The 25,623-nt window shown below is 56.6% G+C and overlaps 1 protein-coding gene across 3 annotated transcripts; it reads left to right on the top strand.

The window, feature by feature from the left end:
- The first annotated feature begins 1,143 nt into the window (after nucleotides 1-1,143).
- PPP1R12C (protein phosphatase 1 regulatory subunit 12C) lies at nucleotides 1,144-22,205 on the top strand. Of its 3 annotated transcripts, none has more exons than XM_066374489.1 (22): nucleotides 1,144-1,595; nucleotides 5,488-5,618; nucleotides 5,701-5,819; nucleotides 13,532-13,691; nucleotides 16,552-16,696; nucleotides 16,788-16,862; nucleotides 17,571-17,644; nucleotides 17,726-17,853; nucleotides 17,957-18,030; nucleotides 18,274-18,432; nucleotides 18,509-18,576; nucleotides 19,213-19,296; nucleotides 19,514-19,604; nucleotides 19,735-19,818; nucleotides 19,903-19,963; nucleotides 20,116-20,198; nucleotides 20,297-20,337; nucleotides 20,451-20,544; nucleotides 20,747-20,851; nucleotides 21,177-21,227; nucleotides 21,420-21,470; nucleotides 21,547-22,205. In XM_066374489.1, the coding sequence occupies exons 1-22, from the start codon at nucleotides 1,278-1,280 to the stop codon at nucleotides 21,631-21,633; spliced, it is 2,283 nt and encodes a 760-aa protein (XP_066230586.1). In that variant the 5' UTR covers nucleotides 1,144-1,277; the 3' UTR covers nucleotides 21,634-22,205. The 3 variants fall into 3 exon arrangements, with proteins under 3 accessions (XP_066230586.1, XP_066230587.1, XP_066230585.1); XM_066374490.1 differs by having other exon boundaries at nucleotides 20,113-20,198; nucleotides 20,747-20,883; XM_066374488.1 differs by having other exon boundaries at nucleotides 1,145-1,595; nucleotides 20,113-20,198.
- Nucleotides 22,206-25,623: the final 3,418 nt, after the last annotated feature.

Below are 25,623 nucleotides of genomic sequence, written 5' to 3'. Positions count from 1 at the left end.
TTTTAGTCTCTTTTTGTGTGACTTTGACGGGTCTTTATTCCAGTCTCAGAGTCCTGCATCTCTCCCAATTTGGATTTAGGTGCAGGATACTTAAGGTGAGGATTATTTCGTGCTCCGCGGAGCTACGTATGAGACAACTTGCCCTCCAAATCTAGTCTAACGCCTTGCCGTGGACTACAAATCCCAGCATGTTTTAAGGGAATTGTAGGAGCGGGACTATATTTCCCAGCGTGCTCCACTACCCGGGATGAAACCTAGAGGGAAGATGAGACTGAAGGTTCTAGGGAATGCTCACAGTAAACTCCTCGTCATGGGTTCCTGTCCATATGTGATCCGGGAACTATCATCAGGGGCTTTGGACTTTTCTTGTCATTGACCCCGATTTCTCAGGATGGTTTGGGGTATCTGCTTAGGACCGAGTGAGCCTCGAGGGGCGTGGCCCTGTGGACTACATTTCCCAACATGCCCCTCAGCTGCAGGTGGATTGCGTTGAGCTTTGTTCTGCAAACTTAATTTCCCAGCATGCCGCGGGTGGCCAAGGGAGGGTCGGCCGTGAATTGTCTTGAATGATTAGGGGTTGCGGACTCAATTTCCCACGGTTCTTTGGTGTTTCCCACGACCTAGGGAACCCACTGATTCATTCATTCAAAAACTCTTGTCGATATCGTACTATTAGGGTCAGTTCTAGGCTATGGGAACTAGGAGTGCACGCAGAAGACAAATTCGCCGTTCCCCGGCAGCTTCTTTCTGGTTGAAGGGAGTAGACAGCTTACAATACATACATTAGATTTGGAAAAAGCTGATAAAGCGTGTGGAGAAATTTGTTCTCTGGGCTGTACAGTCTTTTTCCGACCAGATCCTGTGAACTACATTTCCCAGCATGTCCTAGGGACACTCCCACACCCTACCCCACTGAATATAGACTCCATTTCCTAGCGTTCCCCTGGCAGCATCCTCTCAATCTGATTTCCATTTGATGCCATAGAGCAGCGCAGTTTTTGCGCCTGGGGGCCGATACAGGCTGCAATGTTGCCCATTGGCAACTTCCGCCTGAGAGAGACTTTATTTCCCAGCGCCCCCCGCGGTTCTCCCTCTGGACTACATTTCCCAGCACGCCCCGCGTCGGTGTGTTGACGTCAAACGCCGGGCGGGGGCCGGGTGAGCCTCCCGCGGGCGGTGCGAGGCGGGCGGCAGAACCCGGTGGCCCCGGGGCGGGCGGCGGCGGCGGTTCGGAGCTCGCTCGCTCGATCAGGAAGCGGGCGAGCGGGCGGCGCGCGATGTCGGGCGAGGACGGCCCGGGGACGGCGGCGGCGGCGGCTGCCCGCGAGCGGCGAAGGGAGCAGCTGCGGCAATGGGGGGCGCGGGCGGGCGCCGAGCCGGGCCCCGGGGAGCGGCGCGTCCGCACCGTGCGTTTCGAGCGCGCGGCCGAGTTCCTGGCGGCCTGTGCGTGCGGAGACCTAGACGAGGCGCGCCTGATGCTTCGCGCGGCGGACCCTGGCCCCGGCGCCGAACCGGTCCCCGACCCCGCCGCCCCGCCGGCCGCCCGCGCCGTCCTCGACTCCACCAACGCCGACGGCATCAGCGCCCTGCACCAGGTCAGCCGGGTCGCCCGCGCTCCTCGCCATCTCCCTGCTAGGTCCTGGTCGGCCCGCAGCCGTGGTCCTTGCCATCCTGTGCCGACCCCTCCTCGCCCGAGCCCCCTTTCCCCATCCCGTCCAGTCCTGAGCCACTGGAACCGGACTTGGTTTTGGCTACCCTGCGCTGCCCTTCCCCGTGGCCCCCAGCTTTCGCCGACGGCCTTCCGTCCGGTCCCTCTCACTGACTTGTCACTTGGCACTGTCCCTCCCCCAACCCTGAGCGCCCTTTACCAGGGTCGTCTGTGCCACCCCTACTGGTGTCACTTCTACTCTGCCAGCCTCTTCCAGGAATACTGGTACCTTCTCTGGCGCACTCTGCCCCGTTCCAGGCGGGTACCGCCTTCACGGAGTAGCATCCTCTCTCCTGGGCTGCGCTGGGCCTGGGCCTCCTCCTCCTCCTCCTCCTCCGGTCCCTGCCCTGGGCCACCTCTCTGAAGGATCTGCCCAGATCCTTCTTCCGTGCCTTGCAGGTGCCTCCCTCTCCCCTCTCTCGCTCCCCCTTGGTCTGTGCCATTATGTTGATGCTTCAGGACGCACTTTCCTGAACGTTCCCACTGCCTTCTGGGCTCTGCTCCCTTGAAGGGGAGGCTTCCCTGGTCTGGGTCACTTCCCTCTGTCCTCCACTACCACGCCCTCTTCCATGCTCCTTCTGGGCGGGTGCCACCCCTTGCCGCCCACTTGCAGGTCTACTCTCCCAGGGCTGCTTCTCCTGTAGGCAGCTAGCTGCTCACCGTTGTCCCCTCTCGCCCTTTGCCCAGGCGAGGCCTCCATTATCGACCTTTTTTCTGAGCTCCCTCAAAGCACCCACCTCTTCCTGGCTTTGGGCCACTTCTCCATCCTCTGGGCATCTTGCTTTCTCTGCTCAGACACCGTTCCTGCTGTGGGTTTGGCTGGCTTCTCCCTCCCACAGTTTGTGCCATCTCTTGGCCTTGTCACCGAGTGCAACCTGGGACATGTCACCTTGCCCAGGGTTCTAGAATCCTGTTAGTCTGCTCCCTCCACAACCTGGGCTCTTGTGCTTTTCCTCCTCCCCCCGCCCCCCCCCTTTTTTTTACATGAGAGGAGGGGAGGTAACCTCCCGCATGTGCCCCCACTGGGATCCATCCGGCAACCCCCATCTGGGGCAGATGCTCAGACAAACGGAGCTATTCTCAGTGCCTGAGGCTGATGCTCAGACCAACTGAGCTATCCTCAGTGCCTGAGGCCGATGCTCGAACTGATCAGGCCACTGGCTGCGGAAGGGAAAGAGGGAGGGAGAGAAGGGGGAGAGAAGCAGATGATCACTTCTCTGTGTGCCCTGATCAGGGATTGAACCTTGGGACATCCGCACATCAACCTGATGCTCTATCCACTGAGCCAACCAGCCAGGGGCCCCTTATGCCTCTCTAAGACACCCTGGTTGCTGCTTCCAGTGGCCTTGGGTCCCAGAACCAAGCCTCGTATCTACCCCACCCCCTTGGATTCTTTCTGTTTCTGGGTGATTTTAGCTATCCTCCCCTGCCTCCAGCAATGGGACCGCCAGGGACAAGACTGGCCCACAGGAGAGTCTCCATCCCCTTCCCCTATCCCTGAGACCACTCCCTCTCAATTTCCTAATATTGATCCAGTCCTAGCCCCTTCCTCCCTGCTGGAAGCCCTGGGATTTGGTTACTGATGGAGCCAGAGAAGACCCTAGGAAGGAAAGGTTGGTGGGGCAATGGGAGGAATTGCTTGCAGAGGGCCACTTCTCAGCAAGAGGAGCAGTTCAGGAACATAGAGTAACCCTGAGTTCTCATCCCAGCTCCTCAATCCTGTGATCTTGACTTCGTGGCTTTTTCTCTCTGTGCCTCAGTTTTCTTTTCTGTAAAATGGGACCAGGGACCAGGCCCTCCCTGGCAAGGTGCTGGTGATGGAGGGAAGTTATGTGTGTGTTAACTCCCTTCTGGAAGCAGCCTAGGTGGTCAGTGGGGAGTCACTTGCCCAGGCCTATGTGTTCTTCCCCCATTTCTTTTCCCATCCCCAGGATTGTCCCCTGCAGAGGCCCTAGTGCAACCTGGGACATTTTCTTCCACCCAGAGGAGGGTCCTGCTTCCCTGAGGCCATGCAGGGTCTCAGAAGTTGGCCAGCTCAGGAGAAGGTCTTCAGGCTTTAGTGTCCCCCTTTCTCTGCTACTGTCCCCATTGCTGGCTACCCTGGACCTTCCCTAAGGGGCTCCTGGCTCTGCTTTTCAGGCCAAGCCCTGTTACAGAGCATCCTCCTTGGCCTGGACCCTACAGAAGACCTTGCCTGGCAAGCTGCTCGGCAGGTGGGAATCCCTCTCTCATTTCTGGCCAACACTTGATAAACTTGCAGCTGGGGCTCTGAGGAGGCCTGAGGGGTTCAGGGGTCCCAGGTTCAGGGAGAGGAGGAAGTTCCTGTCTTGGATCTCAGTGCCACCTTGGGACAGCTGGGTGTGGGTCAGGTTCAGGTCTGGGTTGACCACATTGTGCTGATTGGCCTGAGACGGGCCTGGTTTTAGCACCGAAAGTCCCAGGTGCCTTGGAAGACCGCGGTTCTGGGCAGATGGGTGGCCACTCCCCTGTCTGGGCGAGTCCTGGGGGCTGTGGTTTCTGTTCTGAATCCTCCCTGGGGCAGGTCGCCAGGCATCAGCCCCTTGCCCTGCTTCTGGGTCTAGGAGTTCTTAAGCCCCCCACCTGGTGGTATACTCTCGTCTCCTCCCTGCGATTGCGTTGTGAGTTGGTGGCCAGGGGTCTGGCTTAGTGGGATGGACCCGGAGCCAGGATTCTCCGGTCTGAGCAGGGAGGTGCTGGGGACCTGGGTCCTGGGTCCAAGGGAGGTGGGGCGGAGGCCTGGATTCCTGGGTCCCTGGTGCCCGGGCCCCAGGCATCTTTCACACGGATGCCTGTGCTGGGCCAGGTCCTTGAAAGGGAAAGACCCATCTCCCTCCTTGCCCCCCTCCCCCGTTTCCATGACAACCGCGTGGAAATAAACGGAGCCCAGAGTTCATCCCGTTCCCAGGGCACGTGTGGCCCCCCTCCCGTAGCCTGAGTTTCCATGACTTCATGCTCTTGGCCCTTGCGGCGGGCATCCTCCCCCTCTGCAGATGGGCCTTGTCTATGAGGTGAGGGAGTTGGGGGTTCACTCACCCTGACGACTCAGCGTCCTGGTCCACCGCCGCCCTGAGGGCCCCCTCGGGTCCAGCACCCACCCGGTGTTTGGGTGTGCCCTGGGTTGTTTTTTTTTTTTTTTTTGTTCTTGGAGCTGTGATTCTTCTTCCCTTTGTGAAAACCAGAATCCCGACAGTGGGAGGAGTGGGAACATGCCCGCGGAGACCCACGGGAGTGGCGCCCTGGCTCCGAGGATCGCGCATGCTCAGTGCGTGTGAGCTGCGGCCCCTCAGGCCCCCGGCCCCAGGCGCATGCTGACACAGCCTCTCCCACCTTCGAAGGCCATGGTCACCTCCTGGAGAGCATGTGCAGGATCTGAGGGCGGAGGGGCTGGGCCTCTTCCCTTCGGTTCATCACTGAAGCCCCATCTTTGGGGATGGTGACCGCAGGGACGTCAGGTCTGACAAGCAGCAGGCCCAATTCCTGCACGTGGGTCAAAAACACCCCTCTCTTCTCCACCCAGTTCTGATGCAGGGAGCTGGAGTCCCCCTGGCATGGTCTCCACTGAGCTCTGGGTGCCCAACTGTCACAAACAGCCGGCTGGCCGGAGGGGCCTGTCCCAGGGTCACTGGGGTCTCTTCCTTCAATGTCACAGCCGCTTGGCACCTTGATCTGTCCAAAGGTCCCTGTTGGGAGTCCTGCCTGGTTGGGCATGTGGTGTCCGGCTGAGCTCAGGGCTGACCACCCTGTCCCTCGTCCCCCAGGCCTGCATTGACGAGAACCTGGAGGTTGTGCGCTTTCTGGTGGAGCAGGGCGCCACGGTGAACCAGGCAGACAACGAGGGCTGGACGCCGCTGCACGTGGCCGCCTCCTGTGGCTACCTGGACATCGCCAGGTGAGGCAGGGGGAGGGTGGGCAGGGCCTGATGGAGGGGCCAGGGCTCGGATCCCTCAGCCCTGACCTCTGCCCATCCCCAGGTACCTTCTGAGCCACGGGGCCAACATTGCCGCTGTCAACAGCGATGGGGACCTGCCCCTGGACCTGGCGGAGTCTGACGCCATGGAGGAGCTCCTGAAGGCGGAGATCGCCCACCGAGGTGGGCGCTGGCCGCTGCCAGGGGTGGGGGGTGGCGGTGGGGATGGAAGGGTGGGGATGGGGCCTCTCCTCCCCGGGGCCTCGGAATGCAGGGGTGCAGAGCACAGGACTCGGACTACCAGGGATCAGAGGCCGGCCCCTCCCTCTGTGTCCTAGGACTCTGACTCCCTCTGTGCCTCAGTTTCCTTGCCTGTGGAATGGGGGTATATAAGTACCTACTCCAGGGGTTCCTTGGCACCTTAGATGAGCAATCGTATAAAGTGCTTGCGCTATGACCACCAGGCCCAGAATTGGAGCTCAGGGTGACATCGACCTGAATGTCATTTTACCCTCTGGGGAACTGAGGACATGGGCGGGGGGGAGAGGGTCAGTGGGCTCATCCAGGGGTCTGTGGGGTGAGATTGCGCAACCTCCAAAGCAGGCGTTCCCGGGAATGTTAGCTGACGGGAGTAGAGTGTGGGGTCCCCTGGGGGGGCTGGTTCCCCTGTGCTCCGGATCAATGAACCCCAGGAGTCCCTTGTGTGCATTACCATGTTCATTTTCTTTTTATTATTATTATTTTTATTTATTTATTTCTTACAGAGACAGCGAGAGTCAGAGAGAGGGGCAGATAGGGACAGACAGACAGGAACGGAGAGAGATGAGAAGCATCAATCATTAGTTTTGTTGCGACACCTTAGCTGTTCATTGATTGCTTTTTCATATGTGCCTTGACCATGGGGCTACAGCAGACCGAGTGACCCTTGCTTGAGCCAGCAACCTTAGGTCCAAGCTGGTGAGCTTTGCTCAAACCAGATGAGCCCGCACTCAAGCTGGTGACCTTGGGGTCTTGAACCTGGGTCCTCCGCATCCCAGCCCGACGCTCTATCCGCTGCGCCACCGCCTGGTCAGGCCCATGTTCATTTTCTAAGGAGAGCATGTATTGCTTCTAGTAAATTCTCAGAGGGGCTTGTGACCCCCCCAACACACCTAAAAATAGCTGTGTAGGACAAGTTGACGTGAGGGCTCATGGGACAGGCTGTAGCCTGACTGCCCCATAAGCAGAGGACGTGGGGCAGGTTGGCGGGGAACATGAACTACTTCGCTGGGTCTCAGGGTTTGTGATGCCCGTGGGACCCCCATGGCTTCTCGCGTTGGCACCATTGCCAGGGGTGGGTATGTGACTGAGGATGTTTTCAATGCCACCTGGGGTGGAGGACCAGGGAGGAGGCAGACAGTGCCAGGTGCCCCGCTGCAGGCCAGGATGGGAGTTGTCTGGGCCAGCCTCGGGCAGGTTGAGTGCCCCGCCTACCTGAGGGAGAGAGCCCTGCGGGGTCTATCTGGGTCCTGGGAGCCCCACCTTGGTTGACATGGGAGTTAGGAGACCAGGCAAACCTGGGACTCCCTATTCTTCTGTGACTTTTCATGTTGAAAAAACGTCAAACGCAGAGAACGGTCGTGACCTCCCCTAGGGTTCACCCGTGTTTCTGCAGGTTTGTGGGGATACAGCTCACAGGTTTGTGGGGATGTAGCTCCCCCGTGAGTATGGTTTCAGCACTGCGCACCCATGGCCCGTTGGTGCACGTGATCTCGATCACCCCGAGAGCAGCCCTGCACCGCTAGCCAGCACCAAGGCCCTCACCCCGGGGAACCACCCTGGGCTCTCTGTCTCCGTGGGTCTGCCAGTTTTGGATGTTTCGGGTAAATGGAATCATAAAGAAGAGATTCATTAGTTTGATAACTTTTGGGTGATTTCTGTGGGCTCCTCTCCCCCTCCCTCCTCTCCTTCCCCCTTTTCCTCTCCCCACCCTATAAATCCACCCCTCCCTCTTCCTCCTTCTCTTTCCCGAACCTTCTGAGACCATGTTGCCGCTGCCAACCGCCCCCTGGCACAGAAGCTGGTGTCTTCTACATACAGCAAGGGCAGTCCTGGCAGCCGCGTGGGTTGCAGCATTGTCACTAAGTGGGCAGCACCAGGACCCCTGTTAGTACCTGTAGGGCAGATAGCCTTCTCAGTTCATGACCCGTGGTCACCCTGGGAGTCAGGTCCTATCTGTGCCCCAGTACTGGTGACATTAACCTTGAACTTTGTTCTGGGTGTTGGCCAGGTGTTTGTACTGTGAAGGCATCCTCTCTTTGTTTCTGTTTTAGCGGGAGACAGACAGGAAGAGAGGGAGATGAGAAACATCAGCATGTGGTGGCGTCACTTAAGTTGTTCAGTGATTGCTTTCTCATATGTGCCTTGACCCAGGGGGGGGCTACAGCAGAGCGAGTGACCCCTTGCTCAAGCCAGCGACTATGGGGTCATGTCTATGATTCCACGCTCAAGCCGGTGACCCCACACTTAAGCTGGTGACCTCAGGGTATCAAACCTGGATCCTCAGCATCCCAGGTCGATGCTCCACCCTCTGTGCCACTGCCTGGTCAGGTCATCTTCCTCCTTGTGTAATGAAAAGTAGTGTGCAGGGCGATGCTTGGAGGCTGCCCCCGTGGGCCTCCCTCCACCTGGCCTCCCTGGACCCTGGGTGCGTGAGGATGACCATCAGGGGGTTCGCAAACTCTAGGATTTTCTGGGTTTTTCTGCAGGAATTGCCGATAGCACGCCTCAGTTCCTTAAGGAGGCCATGCTCCCCTTCTGTGGGGTGAGGAGAAGGTTGGTAGGTCGTTGGCTGCAGGACAGAGGTCAGCGATACAGCTGCAAGGACCCTCGGCTGCACTGCTGGGGGCGGGGCGCCGCTGCCCCTGGAGGCAGGGCCTCCGCCCACATACCCGCACAACCTCATCTTCCTCCAACGCTTCTACAGGAACAGGGAGGACCCGTCCGGCAGAGAGCCTTAGCCTGTCCCCCTGCAGACAGCTGCGGGCTGCAGTGGAGCCCTGGCAGCCCTGCGCAGCAGGGCCAAGGGCCAGGACAGATGGCGCGCGTGGACAGAGGCTGGACGTTGCAGGAGGGAAGGCGTGGTCCGCGCTGTGGACACGGTCCTCTACTGCCTGGTCCCACTCACTGTCTGCCTGTATTTCCGTGGCTGCTGGTCACTGAGCAGGTCCGATCCACTCAGCCAGCTTTCCGGAGCAGGGCTCTTATCCAGCATGAGGGCCTCTGGGGCAGTTTGGCGTGGGGCTGACTTACACGTGGCCCTTTGCAAGGACCGGACGCCCACTGCAGCATGGCTCGGCTCGCCCGTCCTCACAGCTCCCTGGTTCACCACAGCTATAAGGGGGGAGCAACCTGCATGTCCCTCCGCGGGTGGATGGACAACATGTGGTCGAGCCATACAGCAGAGATGCTATTCAGCCTGGAAAGGAAGGACATTCTGACACATGCTCCAACATGGATGCTCCTTAGGGACATTCTAATGAGTGAAATAAGCTAGTCATAAGAATGTAAATACAGCCTGCATGCGGTGGCGCAGTGGATAGAGCCTCGGACTGGGACGCAGAGGACCCAGGTTCGAAACCTTGAGGTCACCAGCTTGAGCGCGGGCTCATCTGGTTTGAGCAAAGTTCACCAGCTTGAGCCCAAGGTTGCTGGCTTGAGCAAGGGGTCTCACTGTGCTGTAGACCCCTGGTCAAGGCACATATGAGAAAGCAATCAATGAACAACTAAGGAGCCACAACAACGAAATGATTCTTCTATCTCTCTCCCTTCCTGTCTGTCGCTATCTGTCCCTCTCTTTCTCTCTGTCTCTGTCTCTCTCTGTCTCTCTCTCTCTCTCTCACACACACATACACACACACACACACACACACACACACACACACAATGCAAATACTGTGCGATTTTATTTATATGAGGTACCCAGACAGCAGATGCACAGAGAAGACAGGAAGCAGAATGGTGGTGACCAGGGTTGGGGCAGTTGTTGTTTCATGGGGGCAGACTTTCGGTGTTTTGTAAGATGAAGAACATTCTGGAGATGGGGAGGTGGTTGCACAACCAGGGGTCCCCAAACTTTTCACACAGGGGGCCAGTTCACTGTCCCTCAGATCATTGGAGGGCCGCCACATACAGTGCTCCTCTCACTGACCACCAATGAAAGAGGTGCCCCTGGCTCTGGCCGGTTTGGTCAGTGGTAGAGCGTCAGCCTGGCATGCAGTTGTCCTGGGTTCGATTTCCGGCCAGGCACACAGGAGAAGCGCCCATCTGCTTCTCCACCCCTCCCCCTCTCCTTCCTCTCTGTCTCTCTCTTCCCTTCCCGCAGCCAAGGCTCCACTGGAGCAAAGTTGGCCGGGGCGCTGAAGATGGCTCTATGGCCTCTGCTTCAGGCGCTAGAATGGCTCTGGTTGTGGCAGAGCAATACCCCAGATGGGCGGAGCATCGCCCCCTGATGGGCATGCCAGGTGGATCCCGGTTGGGCACATGCGGGAGTCTGTCTGACTGCCTCCTTGTTTCCAACTTCAGAAAAATACAAAAAAATAAATAAATAAAAGAAAGAGGAGCCCCTTCTGGAAGTGTGGCGGGGGCCGGATAAATGGCCTCAGGGGGCCTCATGTGGCCCGCAGGCTGTAGTTTGGGGACGCCTGGTAGGCGCTGTGGAGCATCCGGTCAGCTCCGGACCACTCCACTTGCCCGCTGCCATGGTGAGGAAGACAACCAGGGGCTGTGCATGTGTGTGAGCATGGCCGTGTTCCAGGAAAACTGTTGACACTGAGAATGGTCCACGATGACAGGAAGCAGAATGGTGACTGCAGGGACGGGAGAAGGGAGGCACAGGAAGTGACTGCTCATTGGGTATGGGGGTTTCAGGAACTAGACCAGGAGTCGGGAACCTATGGCTCGCGAGCCAGATGTGGCTCTTTTGATGGCTGCATCTGGCTCGCAGACAAATCTTTAATAAAAAAAATAATAACAAATATATAAAACATTCTCATGTATTACAATCCATTCATTTCCTACCACTCAATGTTTATGGTTGCAGGTGGGCTGGAGCCAATCACAGCTGTCCTCTGGGACAACACCAAATTTTTATTGGATAATGCATAACGTACACGGGTCGTTCGTTGTATGGCTCTCACAGAATTACATTTTAAAATATGTGGCGTTCATGGCTCTCTCAGCCAAAAAGGTTCCCGACCCCTGAACTGGACGATGTGATGGCTGCACGGCGTTGTGGGCGTGCTAAGTGCCTCTTGAGTTGTACGCTTTAAAATAGTGAAATGGGTGAATTTCACGTTATCTTTCTTTTACCATCTCACTTCCCACCCCCCACCCCCTAAAGCAGGTGGCCTGTACCCACAGGCTGCCATTTGCTAACCTTATCTTCAGAAAGAAAGCAGATCTGAGAAGGATGAGTATGAACATGCAGAACATGGCACTGACTGCGGTGGCCGAATCAAGTCAGTGAGCTTGGTCCTCTCCTGCCCCGGAGCCGGCCACGTTCACCTGTAATGGATCTGGCTGTCCGTGATTCCCTTTAAGGAAATAGAGGAGGAGGAAGGGGGCGCGTGGCTGGGTCCCCAGCACCTTCCAGGCCTCCGCACCCTGGACTGGACCCTTGAGATGGGCCCTCACCAACCAGGCATTCCTAGAATAGCTAGCTGCCTCTGTCTGTCTGCCAGCCAGCTGTAAGTCCCAAGGTGGTCCTTCGGCGGTTAGCCCGAGTGCCACCAGGTGGCGCCAACGTGAAGCCCGGAGTTGGATGGATTTGGTCTTCGGCTGGCTAGGGTAGTTGAGTTTCTGGGATCCCACTTTGGCCACACATTTGCAACATTTGCAGTCGCAACAAAAGAGCAGATTGGTGATGGTGGTTACATGAGAGGCCACAGGGAGTGGGGTGAGATCAGCTAGGGGCGCACAGGCTTCGGTTATCTCTACCTGCTTAAGCCAGGTGGTGGTCCGTGGCGGCTCTCCACAGGCGCTGTCCATTGGAAAGCCACCGTGAGCCCCAAGTGCAACTGAGAATTTTCAAGGAGGTGCATGTAAAAAAGGCGAAAAGACACCAGTGAAATTAAGTTTAGTTATATATATTGTTTTACCCTGGTAGATCCCAAACATTCTCATTTCAAAATGAATCGGCAGAGAGAAAACTAGTCACGAGTGGCTGCACGTTTTCATACTTCAAAGTCCAGCATGTGTTTTAAGTTAAGGACACATCTGAGCTCAGACTGGCTATATTCCAGTTGCTTGGTGGCCACGTGTGGCTGACAGCGACTGTGCAGGGCAGCTTGGTTCCATGTGCACTCTGGCAAGTGTGGGAAATCTCACGGTTGAAAAAAGTTAGAGACAATAATAAACCTTTCAGGAAAGAGACAGAACTGTCCCTAAAAAAGACCATCTTTGCAATTCCGGTCCTCAGTAGTTTCGTGGGGCAAAAGAATACAGAGCCTCAGTGACAATCCACGACCTCAACTAGGCTGTTTTGATCCAAAGTCAATGTCTGTTTCATTTGAAGTCAGACCTTGCCTCTTGCATCCATAAATGAGGCACAACTACCCATGAAGCTGATTGGGTGAACTGTGTTTCCCTGTGTATAAGACGTCCCCATGTATAAGACGCACCTTAATTTTAGCCCTTTGATTAGTGAGTTTTTTTCATGCTTGCTGACCCCTGGGAGTGAGTTTTCTTTTCAAAAAATGAAATTAGTTCCAGTTTCAGTTTTACTAACTTAAAATTATGTTTGATACCCAATTTATAGAAACAAGAATATACATTTGCCTCTTTTTAATATTGCCTTGCACATTTTTTTAAAAATTTATTCATTTTGGAGAGAGGAGATAGAGAGACAGAGAAAGAGAAGGGGGGAGGAGCAGAAAGCATCAACTCCCGAATGTGCCTTGACCAGGCAAGCCCGGAGTTTTGAACCGGCGACCTCAGCATTCCAGGTCGACGCTTTACCCACTGCGCCACCACAGGTCAGGCTGCCTTACACATTTTTAAAATAAAAATTTTTGTACAATTATACTCTGGGTGGTCAGGAGACACAAGGACGTACATGAATGTTTGTACTACTCAAAGGGTTTGGGCTGGAAATTTGAAAAAAAAAAGTCTACATAAAGTTATTGAACTCAAGTTTTACTCATCATAAAATCCATCCAGCTCCTCATCACTGTCAAAACTCTTGTCCATTAGCTTGTCTTCCTCTGTGTCTGATGACAAATCACTGTTTTCAACAATGAGCACAAAAACAAGTGCAAAAAAGTGGGAAATGCAAGTAAAAAAAACTACAACCACGGTATAAAACTCACCCAGTGTTTAGACCCTAAATTTTTCAAAAAAACGTGTCGTACATGTGGGGAAATATGGCAATGGTATTGACTGACAGGGAGGCTGGATTGTTGTAGGTAGTAGCAAGCTGGGAACAGGGATCAGCCCTGGGGAGGAAAGAAGCTGCCCCCCCCCCACTTGGACAGTTTGTTCAGTGGCTTTTTGCTTGGTTTATTCTACTCATGAGTTGTCCAAGTGGTAATTAATGGTGACAAAGTGCATGAAGATGGTGGGCCAAGGACGATCTCAGTGGTGATAGAGCTAGATATCGTCCAATGCTGGATTTGCTCAATAAACTTTAGATTTTATACCTAGAGATCATTATCTCTAAGGGTGATGCTTTGGTTGAAATGGGAAAATGCCTGCTCTTTCCATTCTCTCAGCCCCCAGAAGGGACTTGGGGACCCTTAGCAGAAGGGTAATTTGATAAGACCCTTAGCAGAACCCTGGGCTGCACAGGACACAGTTGGAACATTGCTGAGCCGGTCCAGACCCTCTGAGTCCCACCTGTCACCTTCTTATCCTCCCAGGTGTGGATGTGGAGGCAGCCAAACGGGCTGAGGAGGAATTGCTACTTCATGACACAAGGTGCTGGCTGAACGGGGGTGCCATGCCCGAGGCCCGGCACCCCCGCACAGGGGCTTCCGCCCTGCATGTGGCTGCAGCTAAGGGCTACATTGAAGTGATGAGGTAAGCTGGGCTGGAGAGGACTTCCTGCTTTCCTCTGCTTTTTCTTTGGGGCCTGTCTGTTTCTTCTTGTCTTACATCTGTCTGCCTGTGGTTTTGTCCATTTTCATTTTCTCATAATGTATGTACTTAAGACTATGTATTTGCCTCTAAATACAGTCTTAGCTGCATTCACAAGTCTTCTGAAGAAAAATTTTTTAAATTTATTGGTTGATTTGGAGAGAGAAGAAGGAGAGAGAGAGAAAGAGAAACATCAATTTGTTGTTCCACTTATTTATACATTCATTGGTTGATTCTTGCATGTGTCCTGACTGGGGATTGATCCCGCAATCTTGGTGTATTGGGATGACGCTCTAACCAACTGAGCTACCTGGCCGGAGCACAAGCCTTGATGTGTACGCTTTTCATTGTCATTCATCCCGTTTAGCCTGACTAAGCAGTGGTGCCATGGATAGAGCGTCATACTAGGATTCAGAGAACCCAGGTTTGAAACTCTGAGGTCACCAGCTTGAGCGTGGGGTCGTTGGCTTGAGCGTGGGCTCATAGACATGACCCCATAGTCGCTGGTTTGAGTCCAAAGGTTGCTGGCTTGAAGCCTAAGGTTGCTGGTTTGAGCCCAGGGTCACTGGCTTGAGCAAGGGGTCACTCACTCTGCTGTAGCCCCCCACCCCGTCAAGACACATATGAGAAAGCAATTGATGAACAACAAAGGTGCCGCAACGAAGAATTGATGCTTCTCATCTCTCTCCCTTCCTGTCTGTTCCAATCTCTCCCTTTCTCTGACTCTCTCTCTCTCTGTCTCTGTCAAAAAAACCCCAAACATTTTCCAACGTGTAATTTTTGGTTTGAACCATGGATTATTTAGTAGTACCTTCCAAGTACATGGGATTTCCTAGTCATTGTGTGATTACCAGGCTTTCTTGCACTGTGGTCAGAGAATGTGGTTCTCTGATTCCAGACTTCTGCAATTCGCTGAGGTTTGCTTGATTTTGTTCCCCGGCATGAATAAGGTGGAAGAGAATGGTATTGTCAGGCATAGTGCTGTATGTAGGTTATTAGGTCAACTTTATAGTCAGGCTATTTAAATCTATGTCCTTAGTGGTTTTTCCCCTCATCTGCTTATTCTGTCCCTTGTTGGAAGAGGGGTGCTCACAGACCAGTGATTATGGATTTTGTCCATTCTTCCTTGTGGGTCTATCAATTTCTGTTGCATATTTCAAGGCTAAGTTGTTTGGGGCATGTAGAGTCTATAGTGTTGAGGTGCACACTCCCTTTCTGTCGCCCCGCCCCCGTTTGTTGGAGTAATTGCTTCTAGTTCTTGGCCTCAGGTTCTTACTCTCTCTTTAATACACCCCCCTTTGTGACCTGACACTTTATTTTTAGTATGAAAATGGAGTTAAGGTGAAACCCTTCATCTCTGTTCACCTCCATGTTGAATCTGCAGGCAGGTTTTCCAGTGAGGTGTTAAAGATGACCCCTGAAAGCTCCAGGCTCGTGTCCCAGATGCTTAGTTCTGGCTCCTGCAGTAGGGTGACTTGTCCCTTATTCCAGCAAAAGTCCTGAGTCTGATGCTCCCTGGGCAGCCTGAGACACCTGCCTGTCCTGGAGCCAATCCCTGTGACAAGGGGAACAGGATACTCTGGATAGTCAGGCCCAGGGGTGCGCCTGTGGGGAAGGAATGCCCGTGTGACACTCCCTGGTCCCCCAAGGACACCCACCAGGCAAAGGACAGTAGGTGTAGGACCGAAGTGGGCACACCCGCGGGGAAGTAGCAGGAGGCCCAGCAGGGCTGGAGCAGAGGGCACTGGGGGACAGGTGTGTGACCAGATCCGCAGGGCCACACCCAGGACCTTCCTGTTCAGCCACCTCCTCTTCCTCCTTGACCAAGCCTAACGCCAGTTCTCGAAAGCACCCGTGTCTGTACCCAAGCTGCGTTTGCAGAGTTGCCCTGGACTGGTAGCCTGGCCTTGCCCAGGATCGGTGGTCTGAGGGGCCGACTCTCTCCCCGGGAAGAACTTCTAGCTGCGGTTTCTGGGCCTTGGCACTGGCAGCATTTGGACCACGTCATCTTTTGCTGCAGGGCATCCTCTGCACCCTGGGAGGTGTGGCAGCAACCCTGGCACCGAAGCTAAGTTTGCAGACACTGCCAGCTGTCCCTGGGGTGACAGTTGGGTGCTGGAGACGCCACTGTCCCTGCTGCCCCCTCCAGGCTCTCATCTTTTTCACAGGGCTGCCCCTCCCTGCCCTCGCCCACCGTAGGTATAAGGAGCAGGGTACCAGAGGCCACCTGCTAGGCCGGGGATGGGGTCAAAGCTGCTAGCAGTGGGGTCACTGGTGAGGAGGGCTTGGGGCAGTGTTCCTCTTTTTTTTTTTTTTTTTTGTATTTTTCTGATGTGAGAAGCGGGGAGGCAGTCAGACAGACTCCCATATGCACCCAATGGGGATCCACCTGGCATGTCCACCAGGGGGCGATGCTCTGCCCATCTGGGGCGTTGCTCCATTGCAACTTGAGCCAGTCTAGCGCCTGAGGTGGAGGCCATGGAGCTGTCCTCAATGCCCAGGCCAACTTTGCTCCAATGGAGCCTTGGCTGCAGGAGGGGAAGAGAGAGACAGAGAAGAAAGAGAGGGGGAAGGGTGGAGAAGCAGATGGGCACTTCTCCTGTGTGCCCTGGCTGAGAATCGAACCCAGGACATTCACATGTGGGGTCGACATTCTACTGCTGAGCCAACTGGTCAGGGCCCAGTGTTCCTCTCACCACCTGGCCCGGGACAGTGTTACCACTGTCACAGCTGCTGCTGCCACCACAGCCCTTGTCCTCGACCTCTGTCCTGGTCCTTGACCCCGAGCCTCTCTGGCCCCCAGGCTGCTGCTCCAGGCTGGCTATGACCCAGAGCTCCGCGATGGAGATGGCTGGACCCCCCTGCATGCGGCGGCCCACTGGGGTGTGGAGGATGCCTGCCGCCTGCTGGCCGAGCACGGCGGGGGCATGGACTCCCTGACCCATGCGGTGAGGACCTGGCCCTGCCTGTGGACCGCTGGGGGGCGGGGAAGAGGCCCCCACTCCTCCTTCACCACCTGCCCTCCCCCCTCCCCCACAGGGGCAGCGTCCCTGTGACCTGGCCGATGAGGAGGTGCTCAGCCTATTGGAGGAGCTGGCCCAAAAGCAGGAGGATGTGAGTCTCGGGCCCCTCCCCTCCCATCAGCACCTGCCGAGGCGGGGGGGAGGGCCTCTGGTCCCCTGAGTCCCCAGTGCCCCCTGTCCTGGGGACCTGCTGTTTGCCATGGTGACCAGGACCTAGGGGAGGACGTGCAGGGACTGGTGCTGGGGTCCAAGTAACCGTTGGGATGCAGACAGGTAGTCTGCCCAGGCTCTGGCTGGGCCTTGTACCCTCAGGGGTAGCCCCAGCTGGCAGTGGGCCAGGCCTTGGTTCTAGAAAGATGTGGAGCGAAGAGTAGATGGTGTGGACTCCGACTCAGACCCCAGCTCTGCCATGCATTTGCTGTGTGAGCTCGGCACACAGGGGAATCACGAGGCGGCCAGGCTGTGAGGGGTGTCCAGGTGTGAGGGGTGGGAAAATTTTGAGCAGGTTGCCCCTGGGAGCTAGGGAGACCCCTCTGGGGATGAGACCGGAGGCTGGGAAGTGGGAAGCCCATTGAGAATGGGATGATGGGGGTGGCGTGTGGCGCACTCGCCTGTGAGACCCAGGGTGGCTCCTACGGACGCTGCACACCACCTGCAGGAGGACCCCATGCCGCCTGTTGTCGGAGCACCGTGAAGGCATGACCCATACAGCTGTGCAGGGCGGCCCTCCATGTTGGGGACGTGGCACCCAAAAGGGTCCGCAGTGTTCTGTTCCTCAGCTGCCCCCTCTCCCCTGCAGCTACGGAACCAGAATGCAGCCTCCCAGAGCCGGGTCCAGGACCCCCAGGGGCCCACTGGCAGCAAACACCGAAGGTACAGGGGAGTCCTTCTGGGGGGCAGGGGCTGGAGGGGCCCCAGGCTTGGACCCCCGACCGCACTCCCCTTCCCCACCAGGAGCTCCGTGTGTCGTCTGAGCAGCCGAGAGAAGATCTCCCTCCAGGATTTATCCAAGGAGCGCAAGCCAGGGGGGACGGGGGGACCCCCCATCCAGGATGACGATGAGAGAGAGGAAGGCCCCACAGGTGAGGGACTGGGGGCCCAACTCCGCAGGCTGAGGGAGGCGGGGCTGGTTCTCAGAGGTAGCTGGCATATTCTTGTGACTGGTCCCATTTCCTTATGCAATAGAGCCACCCCCTGCAGAAACCAGAACCGTCAATGGAGTGTCCTCCCCGCCATCTCCTAGCCCGAAGGTCCCCACAGTGAGTCTGGGTGCCCTGGAGGCCACACATCCAGAGGGTAGGGGAGGGCTCTCATGAAACACCTCTTGTCTGGGTAGATCAGTAAAGAATCCTCCAGTACAGCTGACAGCCTTTTTTGGGGGTTGTACCTGCCCCAGGGGCTGCTGGGAATTATAGTTTGTTGCGGTCCTTCTGGGGGTAATATTTGCAATGGATGGGAAGAGGGACATTTTTTCCATACCTGAGACCTGTCTCTTCCCCCAGACCCCCGAGGAAGCCCCCTTCTATAGACGCTTTGGCCTTCAGAAGACGGGGAGCTCTGGTGCCCTGGGCCCTGCAGACAGGCGGGGGCCTGAGGGGGCCCCTGGGGCCGGGCTGCAGCGCTCAGCCTCCTCCTCCCGCTTGGAAGGGACCTCCACACATGTGAGTGGGACGAGGGACAGGGGGCCAGGCCCTTCTAGTCAAGCGGAAGACTCCGTCTCCCTCCCTCTCTCCACAGGCCAAGGAGCCCCGTCTTGCCAGAATTCCCCCCACCCCGTCCCGGAAGGTGCCAGAGCCGTCTGCCCTGTACGTACCAAGGGCCCGGGCCTTGCTGAGGGGGAAGGCGGGTTCGGCTTCCAGCCTGGTCCGCATGATCCCGAGCAGCTCTGTCCGCGCCTGGGGTCTGGTCCTGCTCCATGCCGCTCTGCCTCAGTTTCCAGGGAAGACATACAGTGCCATGTCCAAGGCCACCCAGGTCTAGCCTCCTCCTCTGGCTTCTGTACATGGTGCCCCTTGTCCCTTTGCCAGCACGGTGCCCTCCTGCACCAGGGCCTCTGCTCTGGCTCTTCCTCCCTCCAGTCTGTTCCATGTCATGGGAACTCCCCGAGAGGCCAGCCGCCGTGGCCACTGCAGCCACCGCTCACATCGCCGTGGTGTCAGGACACGCACGCCCTGCCATCTCCCATCCCGGTCCCGGCTCTGTCTCTTTTCCGGTGTGCCTGACCCTCCTGACGTAGCCGATGGCAGACTGATCTTTTTATTTTTACGGTGGTGGTTGATTTTACGTCCGTTCTGCTCAGCCATGACTCTTGGGACGAGGTCCTGTGTTGCTTTACGCACGGCTGTGTCTCCGGTGCCCGCTAGTCTTTGCGGAATGATGACCTCACGCAGGCGTGAGAGCCCTGGACCTCCTCCCTCGGATAACGCCACTCCTCCCTCCAGGATCCCGGAGCCAGAAAACTCAGGGAAGCCCACTGTCCCTGCGGCCTCTGCAGCGCCCGCTGTGGAGTCCCGGGACCGACGGAGGTAAAGAGGCCCCTGAAAGTGGTCTCCCGGGATGGAATGACTACATTACCCAGGAGGCCCTGGGCTCTGGGAGGGAGCACCCAAGGGAGAGTTTGCCCCAGGGCCTGCTGGGAGTTGAAGTCCTTCTGTAGAACTTGCCTGCCCTTCAGGGTGTCAGCCATGGGATGGGGACAGGCCCGAAAGGAGCCCTCCCTGAGGTTAGGGGCCCTAAACACAGGTCCTACCAGATGCCTGTGCGCGACGAGGAGTCCGAGTCCCAGCGGAAAGCTCGCTCTCGCCTCATGCGCCAGTCTCGGAGGTCCACTCAGGTGTGGGGGGCGGGCAGGGGGTCTGGACTCTATGGCCTAAGGGAGGAGGGGCTGGGGGTCTGGACTCGGGCCCTCAAGGGGCTGTTCCCTGGGTCCCGGGAACCTGACCGCCCGCCCCCTCTCCCTGCAGGGCGTGACTCTGACAGACCTGAAGGAGGCAGAGAAAGTGGCAGGGAAGGCCCCGGAACCAGAGAAGTCGTGCCCACAGAGCTCGGTGAGAAGCCACGGGGTCAGGGGACTGGGCAGGGGGTGGTACAAGAAGCCTTTGTCCGCTGACCCCCCTGTCCCTCTGCCACAGGACCCTTCCTGGCAGCCCCGAGTCCCTGGGGTTGAGAACTCTGATGGCCCTGCCCAGAGAGGTGAGGTCTGGTCTCTGGGAGGTCCTCCTGCTGAGCCCACCCGCCTGCCCGGTCCCTCCTGCCACAGTATTCCCGCTTTCCTGGAGTCTTGGGCCCAGGGACCCTCACACCACAGAGAGGGGGATTCCTGATTCTTGCCCCTCCCCTAGTAGAGGCGCCCGACGGGCAGGGTCAGGGACCACAAGCCTCCAGAGAGCACCACAGAGTTGGCAAGGAGCGGAGAGGGCCTGCGGAGGTGAGGGGTGGACCCTAGTGGGCCAGCTGGGGGTATGGGTGGGGGAGCAGGGGCACACTCCCCCTTCAGGCGTCCACTGAATCCCACCCTGCTCACAGGGGGAGGAGGCGGAAGCAAGGGACATCAGCCCGGAATCCAGGTACAGTATGGGCAGGGCAGGGCAGGGCAGGGCAGGGCAGGGTTTGGGCTGACTGATGGCGTGCCCCCTGCCACCCCCTGACACTGTGCTCTGATCCCTCCCAGCACTTCCAGCACTTCCGAGGTCCGCCCGTCGTCCCGCAGGCAGCGGCACCGCAACCCAGAGCCCCAGCCTGCATCCGAAGAGCCCGACGGAGGCTTCAGGAAGGTTGGTGACCCCACCCCATCGTCGGTGAGGTTACCAGTCCCACCAGTCTGCCTTCACACACCTGCCCTCCTGCCCAGCAGTACCCTTCCTGCCCAGTCCCCGCATCCCTGCCCTCACTGCTGTGCTTGACCTCATCTGTGCGCCGTTGGCCCCGCCCCCGCACTCCGACCTGACCCCCTGTCCCTCCTCCCGGGGCCCCCAGCTCTATGCAGAGCTGCGCAGTGAGAACGCGAGGCTTCGCGAGGCCCTGACGGAAACCACGCTGCAGTTGGCGCAGCTCAAGGTGGAGCTGGAGCGCGCCACACAGGTGATGGCCCTGGCATCCCTGTTTGAGGAGAGGTGGGTGGCTCAGGACCTAAGGGGGGGCGGGGCACAGGAGCAGCAATGGGCGGGGCCTGGATGGGCTCCGCCTTCAGAGGGCAGGGCCCGAGCATGCATGAGTAATGGGATTGGGAGCTCCTGTCTCCTTTCAAGGGGCAGGGCTCTGGGGGCGAGGTTTGGATGATGCGGGGTGGGGCATGTGGGCCAGCAATGAACTGCCATGTCCAGTCCAGCCAGAATCCTGGACTGCCTTCCCGGCCATTGCGGCTTGGCCGTTTCTCTGACGCCTGTGCCTTTTCTGCCCCCACCAGAGGCAGGAGAGCTTTGCAGAGAGGCCGGCCCTTCTGGAGCTGGAGAGATTCGTGAGTGGGGCGGCCGGGGTGGGGCCGGACGTGTCCCCAGCTTTACAAACCTGTGCAGGTTTGCACGAAGGGGGTCACGCTGACCTTCTGACCTGGCCCTTTGACCTTGCCCCACCTCTCAGCCCCGCTCAACCTCTGGCCTTTCCCACTCCTGGTCCCTTGTTCTCACCCTCCCACATGTGTTCGCTGCAGGAGCGCAGGGCCCTGGAGCGAAAGGCCGCCGAACTGGAGGAGGAGCTGAAGGTGAGGACTTCTGGGGCACTGTGGTCCGTGGGCTAGGCCTGTCCAGGCCCCCAGCTGACCCCGTCCTGTCCCACAGGCCCTGTCCGACCTCCGGGCTGACAACCAGCGACTCAAGGATGAGAATGCCGCCCTGATCCGGGTCATCAGCAAACTCTCGAAGTGACTCTGAAGGACTTGTCCCCACACCTGCATTCATACAGCTGCTTCTACCACATGCACCCCTTCCCCTGCGTGAACACGAGTGACAGGGCTCCTGGGGGAGTCTCTGAGAAGCCATAACCTCCCCTCAGGACCTCCGGACTGGCAGGGAAGGACAGAGTCCCCAGGAGCCAAGGGGGGCCGTCTGAGGCCAGGATGGAGGCAGAGGTGGGAGGCTGAGCCAGATAGGGGGACGTTGTTGAGGGGGGACCAAGGTTGGAGGCCAGACCAGGAAGGAACCAAGGACCAGGAAGTGCCAGGACCAGTAGCCAGGACCAGAGTGGCCACCCGGAGGCCCCCTCTCACGTGTGATGCCACCCAGTCACCCCTCCTGCTCCTGAACAGGGATCCGAGAATGTGCCAAGTGTCCCACCGGCTTCGGCCAGTTGGGCCTGTATATAGGGTCCGTGTGCAATAGGGAGGGATGTCTTCTATTTTTTGCTGCCCCCTCCCTGGACACTGTCTGGGGCAGGGGGAGAAGGTATTTTCGAGACAAAGCACAGGCACCACAAATAAAAGTCATGAAGTTGCCACTCAGTGACTATGTTCTTAGCTGGGGCTGGGCTCTGCTTCTGTACCCTTCTGTGTCAGTGACCACACCACTGGGATGTGCAAGTGGGGTGCTGAGGGGGGGAGGCTGTGTTCCAGGGTGGGAAGGGACTTTAGGAAGGGGCGGTTGGAACAGGTCCCAGCCAGGGCTGGCATCTCTTTTTATTTATTTTTTGGCGAGAGGATAGGAGGCAGAGACAGACTCCTGCATGTGCCCAACTGGAATCCATCTGGCAAGCCCACTAGGGGACAGTCCTCTGCCCACCTGAGGTGTTGCTCCATTGCTTAGCAATAGAGCTCTTATTAGAACCTGAGGCAGAGGCCATGGAACCATCCTCAGCACCAACCCGCTTCAGTTGAGCCATGGCTGCAGGAGGGGTGGAGAAGAGAGAGAGAGAGCACCAGAGAGAACCAAGAGGGGGAAGGGTGGAGAAACAGATGGGCACATCTCCTGTGTGCCCTGACTGGGAATTGAACCCGGGACATCCACATGCCAGGCTAATGCTCTACCACTGAGCCAACCGGCCAGGGCCATTGTCATCACTGCTTTTGATAGAATCATTTGCCAACATTTAAAATTTGGATAATTTGTGCCCTGGCCAGGTGGCTCAGTGAATAAAGCGTTGTCCTGTAGCACTGAGGTCGCCGGTTTGATTCCCCTGTCAGGGCATGCATGAGAAGCATTCAGTGAGCACACAACTAAATGGGACTGGCAAGTTGATGCTTCTCTCTCTTTCCCCTCTCCTTCCTTTTCTTTCTTCCTTCCTCCCTTCCTCAATCAATGGGGATTTTTTAAAAATTAAAATTTGGGTAATTTGCATAGAAAAATCTGGAAATTTTAAAAAAAAATTTTATTTTTCTAAAGTTGGAAACAGGGAGGCAGTCCGACAGACTCCCGCATGCTCCCAACCGGGATCCACCCGGCACGCCCACCAGGGGGCGTCGCTCTGTTGCAACCAGAGCCATTCTAGCGCCTGAGGCAGAGGCCACGGAGCCATCCTCAGCACCCGGGCCAACTTTGCTCCAATGGAGCCTTGGCTGCAGGAGGGGAAGAGAGAGACAGAGGGGAAGGAGAGGGGGAGGGGTGGAGAAGCAGATGGGTGCTTCTCCTGTGTGTCCTGGCCGGGAATCAAACCCGGGACTCCTGCACGCCAGGCCAACGCTCTACCACTGAGCCAACCGGCCAGGGCCTAAATCTGGAATTTGACTTCTAATAAGGAGCTGTGATTGTGAGCTCTTCTATCCTGCATGGTAATGGTTGGCTGGAGCTGAGTAGGAGCCATCTCTTTTTTTAATATTAAAAAAGTTTTATTTATTGATTTTAGCGAGAGAGGGAGAAAGAGAGGAAGGAACATCGAGCTGCTCCTGTATGTGCCCTTATGGGGAATCAAACCGGCAACCTCTGTGCTTTGGGAGGATGCTCCAACTAACTGAGCTGTCTGGCTAGGGTCGAGCCATCTCCTTCTAAGGTGGGGCATTCACTCATTCATTCTTGGTCATATTCTATATGCCAGGCCCTGTCCTGCCTGTTGCTGATACAATAATGAATGAAAAAGGTGCCCCTAACTCATTTTCTCAGAACATCATCCAGAAACACCAAGGTTGTGGGTTTGATCCCTGTTCAGGGCACACATGGGAAGCAACCAATGAAGGCACAACTAAATGGAACAAGCTTGGCCTGTGGTGGCGCTGTGGATAAAGCATCGACCTGGAATGCTGAGGTCACTGGTTCAAGTCCCTGGGGTTGCCTAGTCAAGGCACATACAGGAAGCAACTACTATGAGTAGATACTTCCCACTTCTCCCCTCTCTTTGTGTCTCCTCTCTCTCCAAAACTCAATAGATAAAAAAAAAATCTAAAAAAGAAAAACCAACACGAATGCTTTTCTCTCTCCCCCTTCCTTTCTCTGTCTCTAAAATCAACCAATTTAAAATGAAAAAGGCAATGATCCAAAACGTCTTAGGAGAGGCATAAGGCATCCAACAATAAAATGAATGCATTTCAGGTGGCGGTGCTATGGAGCAAAAGCAGGGGAAGGGGACAGGGAGGCTGGTGTGTTTGTGCGTTTGCAGAAGTACGTGCAAGTGTGTATTTTGTACAGGGTGGTCAGAGTCGGGCTCTCCAAGAAACTAGCACAGGCAGATACTTGAATGCATCAGGCAATGAGCCATGTCGATATTTGAGGAAAGAGTCTCTGGATGTTGAAAACACATGTGCAAAAGCCCTGAGGTAGAAGTTTTGCCCAACGTGTTGAGGCACAGGAAGAAGTTGCTATATATAGCTGGAGGGAAGTAGTAGGGGATGGGGTTGGGGAGATAATTAAATGGCTGGTATGTAGGGAGGTGGCCCTGGTAAGGACTTGAGCTATGAGGTGGGACCTACGTTTGAACAGATCCCTCTGGCTGTCGCACTGAGAACAGTCTGGGGACAGAAAACAGGGAAACCAGAAACACGGGTCAGCAGTCTGGCTCAAACCCCATTCCTATCACAATCCAATTTGTCAGGACAACCTGGAGGCCGTCCCCTTCACTATTCCGTGAATCATTCCGGTTCACAGCCCAGGTGAAGGAAGGCAGTGTGGGGGTGTAGCGAACAGGAGAAAACTGGTTGGAATAGCAGGTTTGGGGGTCTGCTTGCATCTCTGGTCTCTCTGTTGGAAATGATGGTTGGGGTACCAAACAAGAGACTGAAGGGTTAGGTATCCACAAGGGCCGATGGTATTGAACAAGGTCTGGCAGCAGGAATAGGGAAGCAGTGTGCTGAGCACAAGAAGCTGATGAACCTGGCTGGCCACCAGCCATCTGGTGGTCCTGGTGGAAGCTGAGCTCCAGGGGGGGAGAAGCCAGCAGGAATTGTCAGGGAAGCTCAGCCGTGGGCGTTCTGGGAAAGCAGGAGCCATGGGAGGAAGAGGAAGGGGACTTCTTCCCAAAGCTGGAGGTATGTCCAGTTGGAAGATGGCTGGGGGCCAGAGAAAACCAGCCTGAACCTAGCAGGCCAGAGGGAAAAGGAGCTGGTTCTCGAGGAGGTAGGCAGCTTCCTATGGAGCTGTCATCTCACATGATGGAGAAGCCAGGAAGCCTGGGGGCAGCTTTGGGAGGCTGCCACTCTTCTGTGGCTGGACCCCTGTCTGGAGGTGGGAGGTGAAGCAGAAAGTGGCTGCCCGAGACCAACCTGGGGGGCTGAGGGCAGGTTTCCCTGAATTGGGCATTTGAGCTGGCCCTGGAAGGCTGAATAGGTCCATCAGGCAGACAATTGCTGTTCGAGCAGCAGAAAGTAGCAAATGCAAAACCCTGGTGGTTGAAGAGGTTTGGGATGGATGGTTTGGAGGAAGGCGGGACCAGAATGCAAGGAAGAATGAGGAAGCAAGGAATGAGGTTGAAGAGGTGGGTAGGGACCAAATCAATGA

This window comes from Saccopteryx leptura, chromosome 3, assembly GCF_036850995.1.
Source record: "Saccopteryx leptura isolate mSacLep1 chromosome 3, mSacLep1_pri_phased_curated, whole genome shotgun sequence".
NCBI lineage: Eukaryota > Metazoa > Chordata > Mammalia > Chiroptera > Emballonuridae > Saccopteryx > Saccopteryx leptura.
The sequence above is the reverse complement of the archived record's forward strand: the minus strand, read 5'-3'. Positions and strand labels throughout refer to the sequence as shown.

What these genes read in the sequence shown, in the direction of transcription:
- PPP1R12C (XM_066374488.1), top strand. Translation starts at nt 1,278, where the DNA reads ATGTCGGGCGAGGACGGCCCGGGGACGGCGGCGGCGGCGGCTGCCCGC. An exon ending in GAGAGAGGAAGGCCCCACAG is followed by an intron (nt 17,854 to 17,956) that starts GTGAGGGACTGG and finishes CTTATGCAATAG; the next exon opens with AGCCACCCCCTGCAGAAACC. An exon ending in AGTCTCGGAGGTCCACTCAG is followed by an intron (nt 19,605 to 19,734) that starts GTGTGGGGGGCG and finishes CTCTCCCTGCAG; the next exon opens with GGCGTGACTCTGACAGACCT.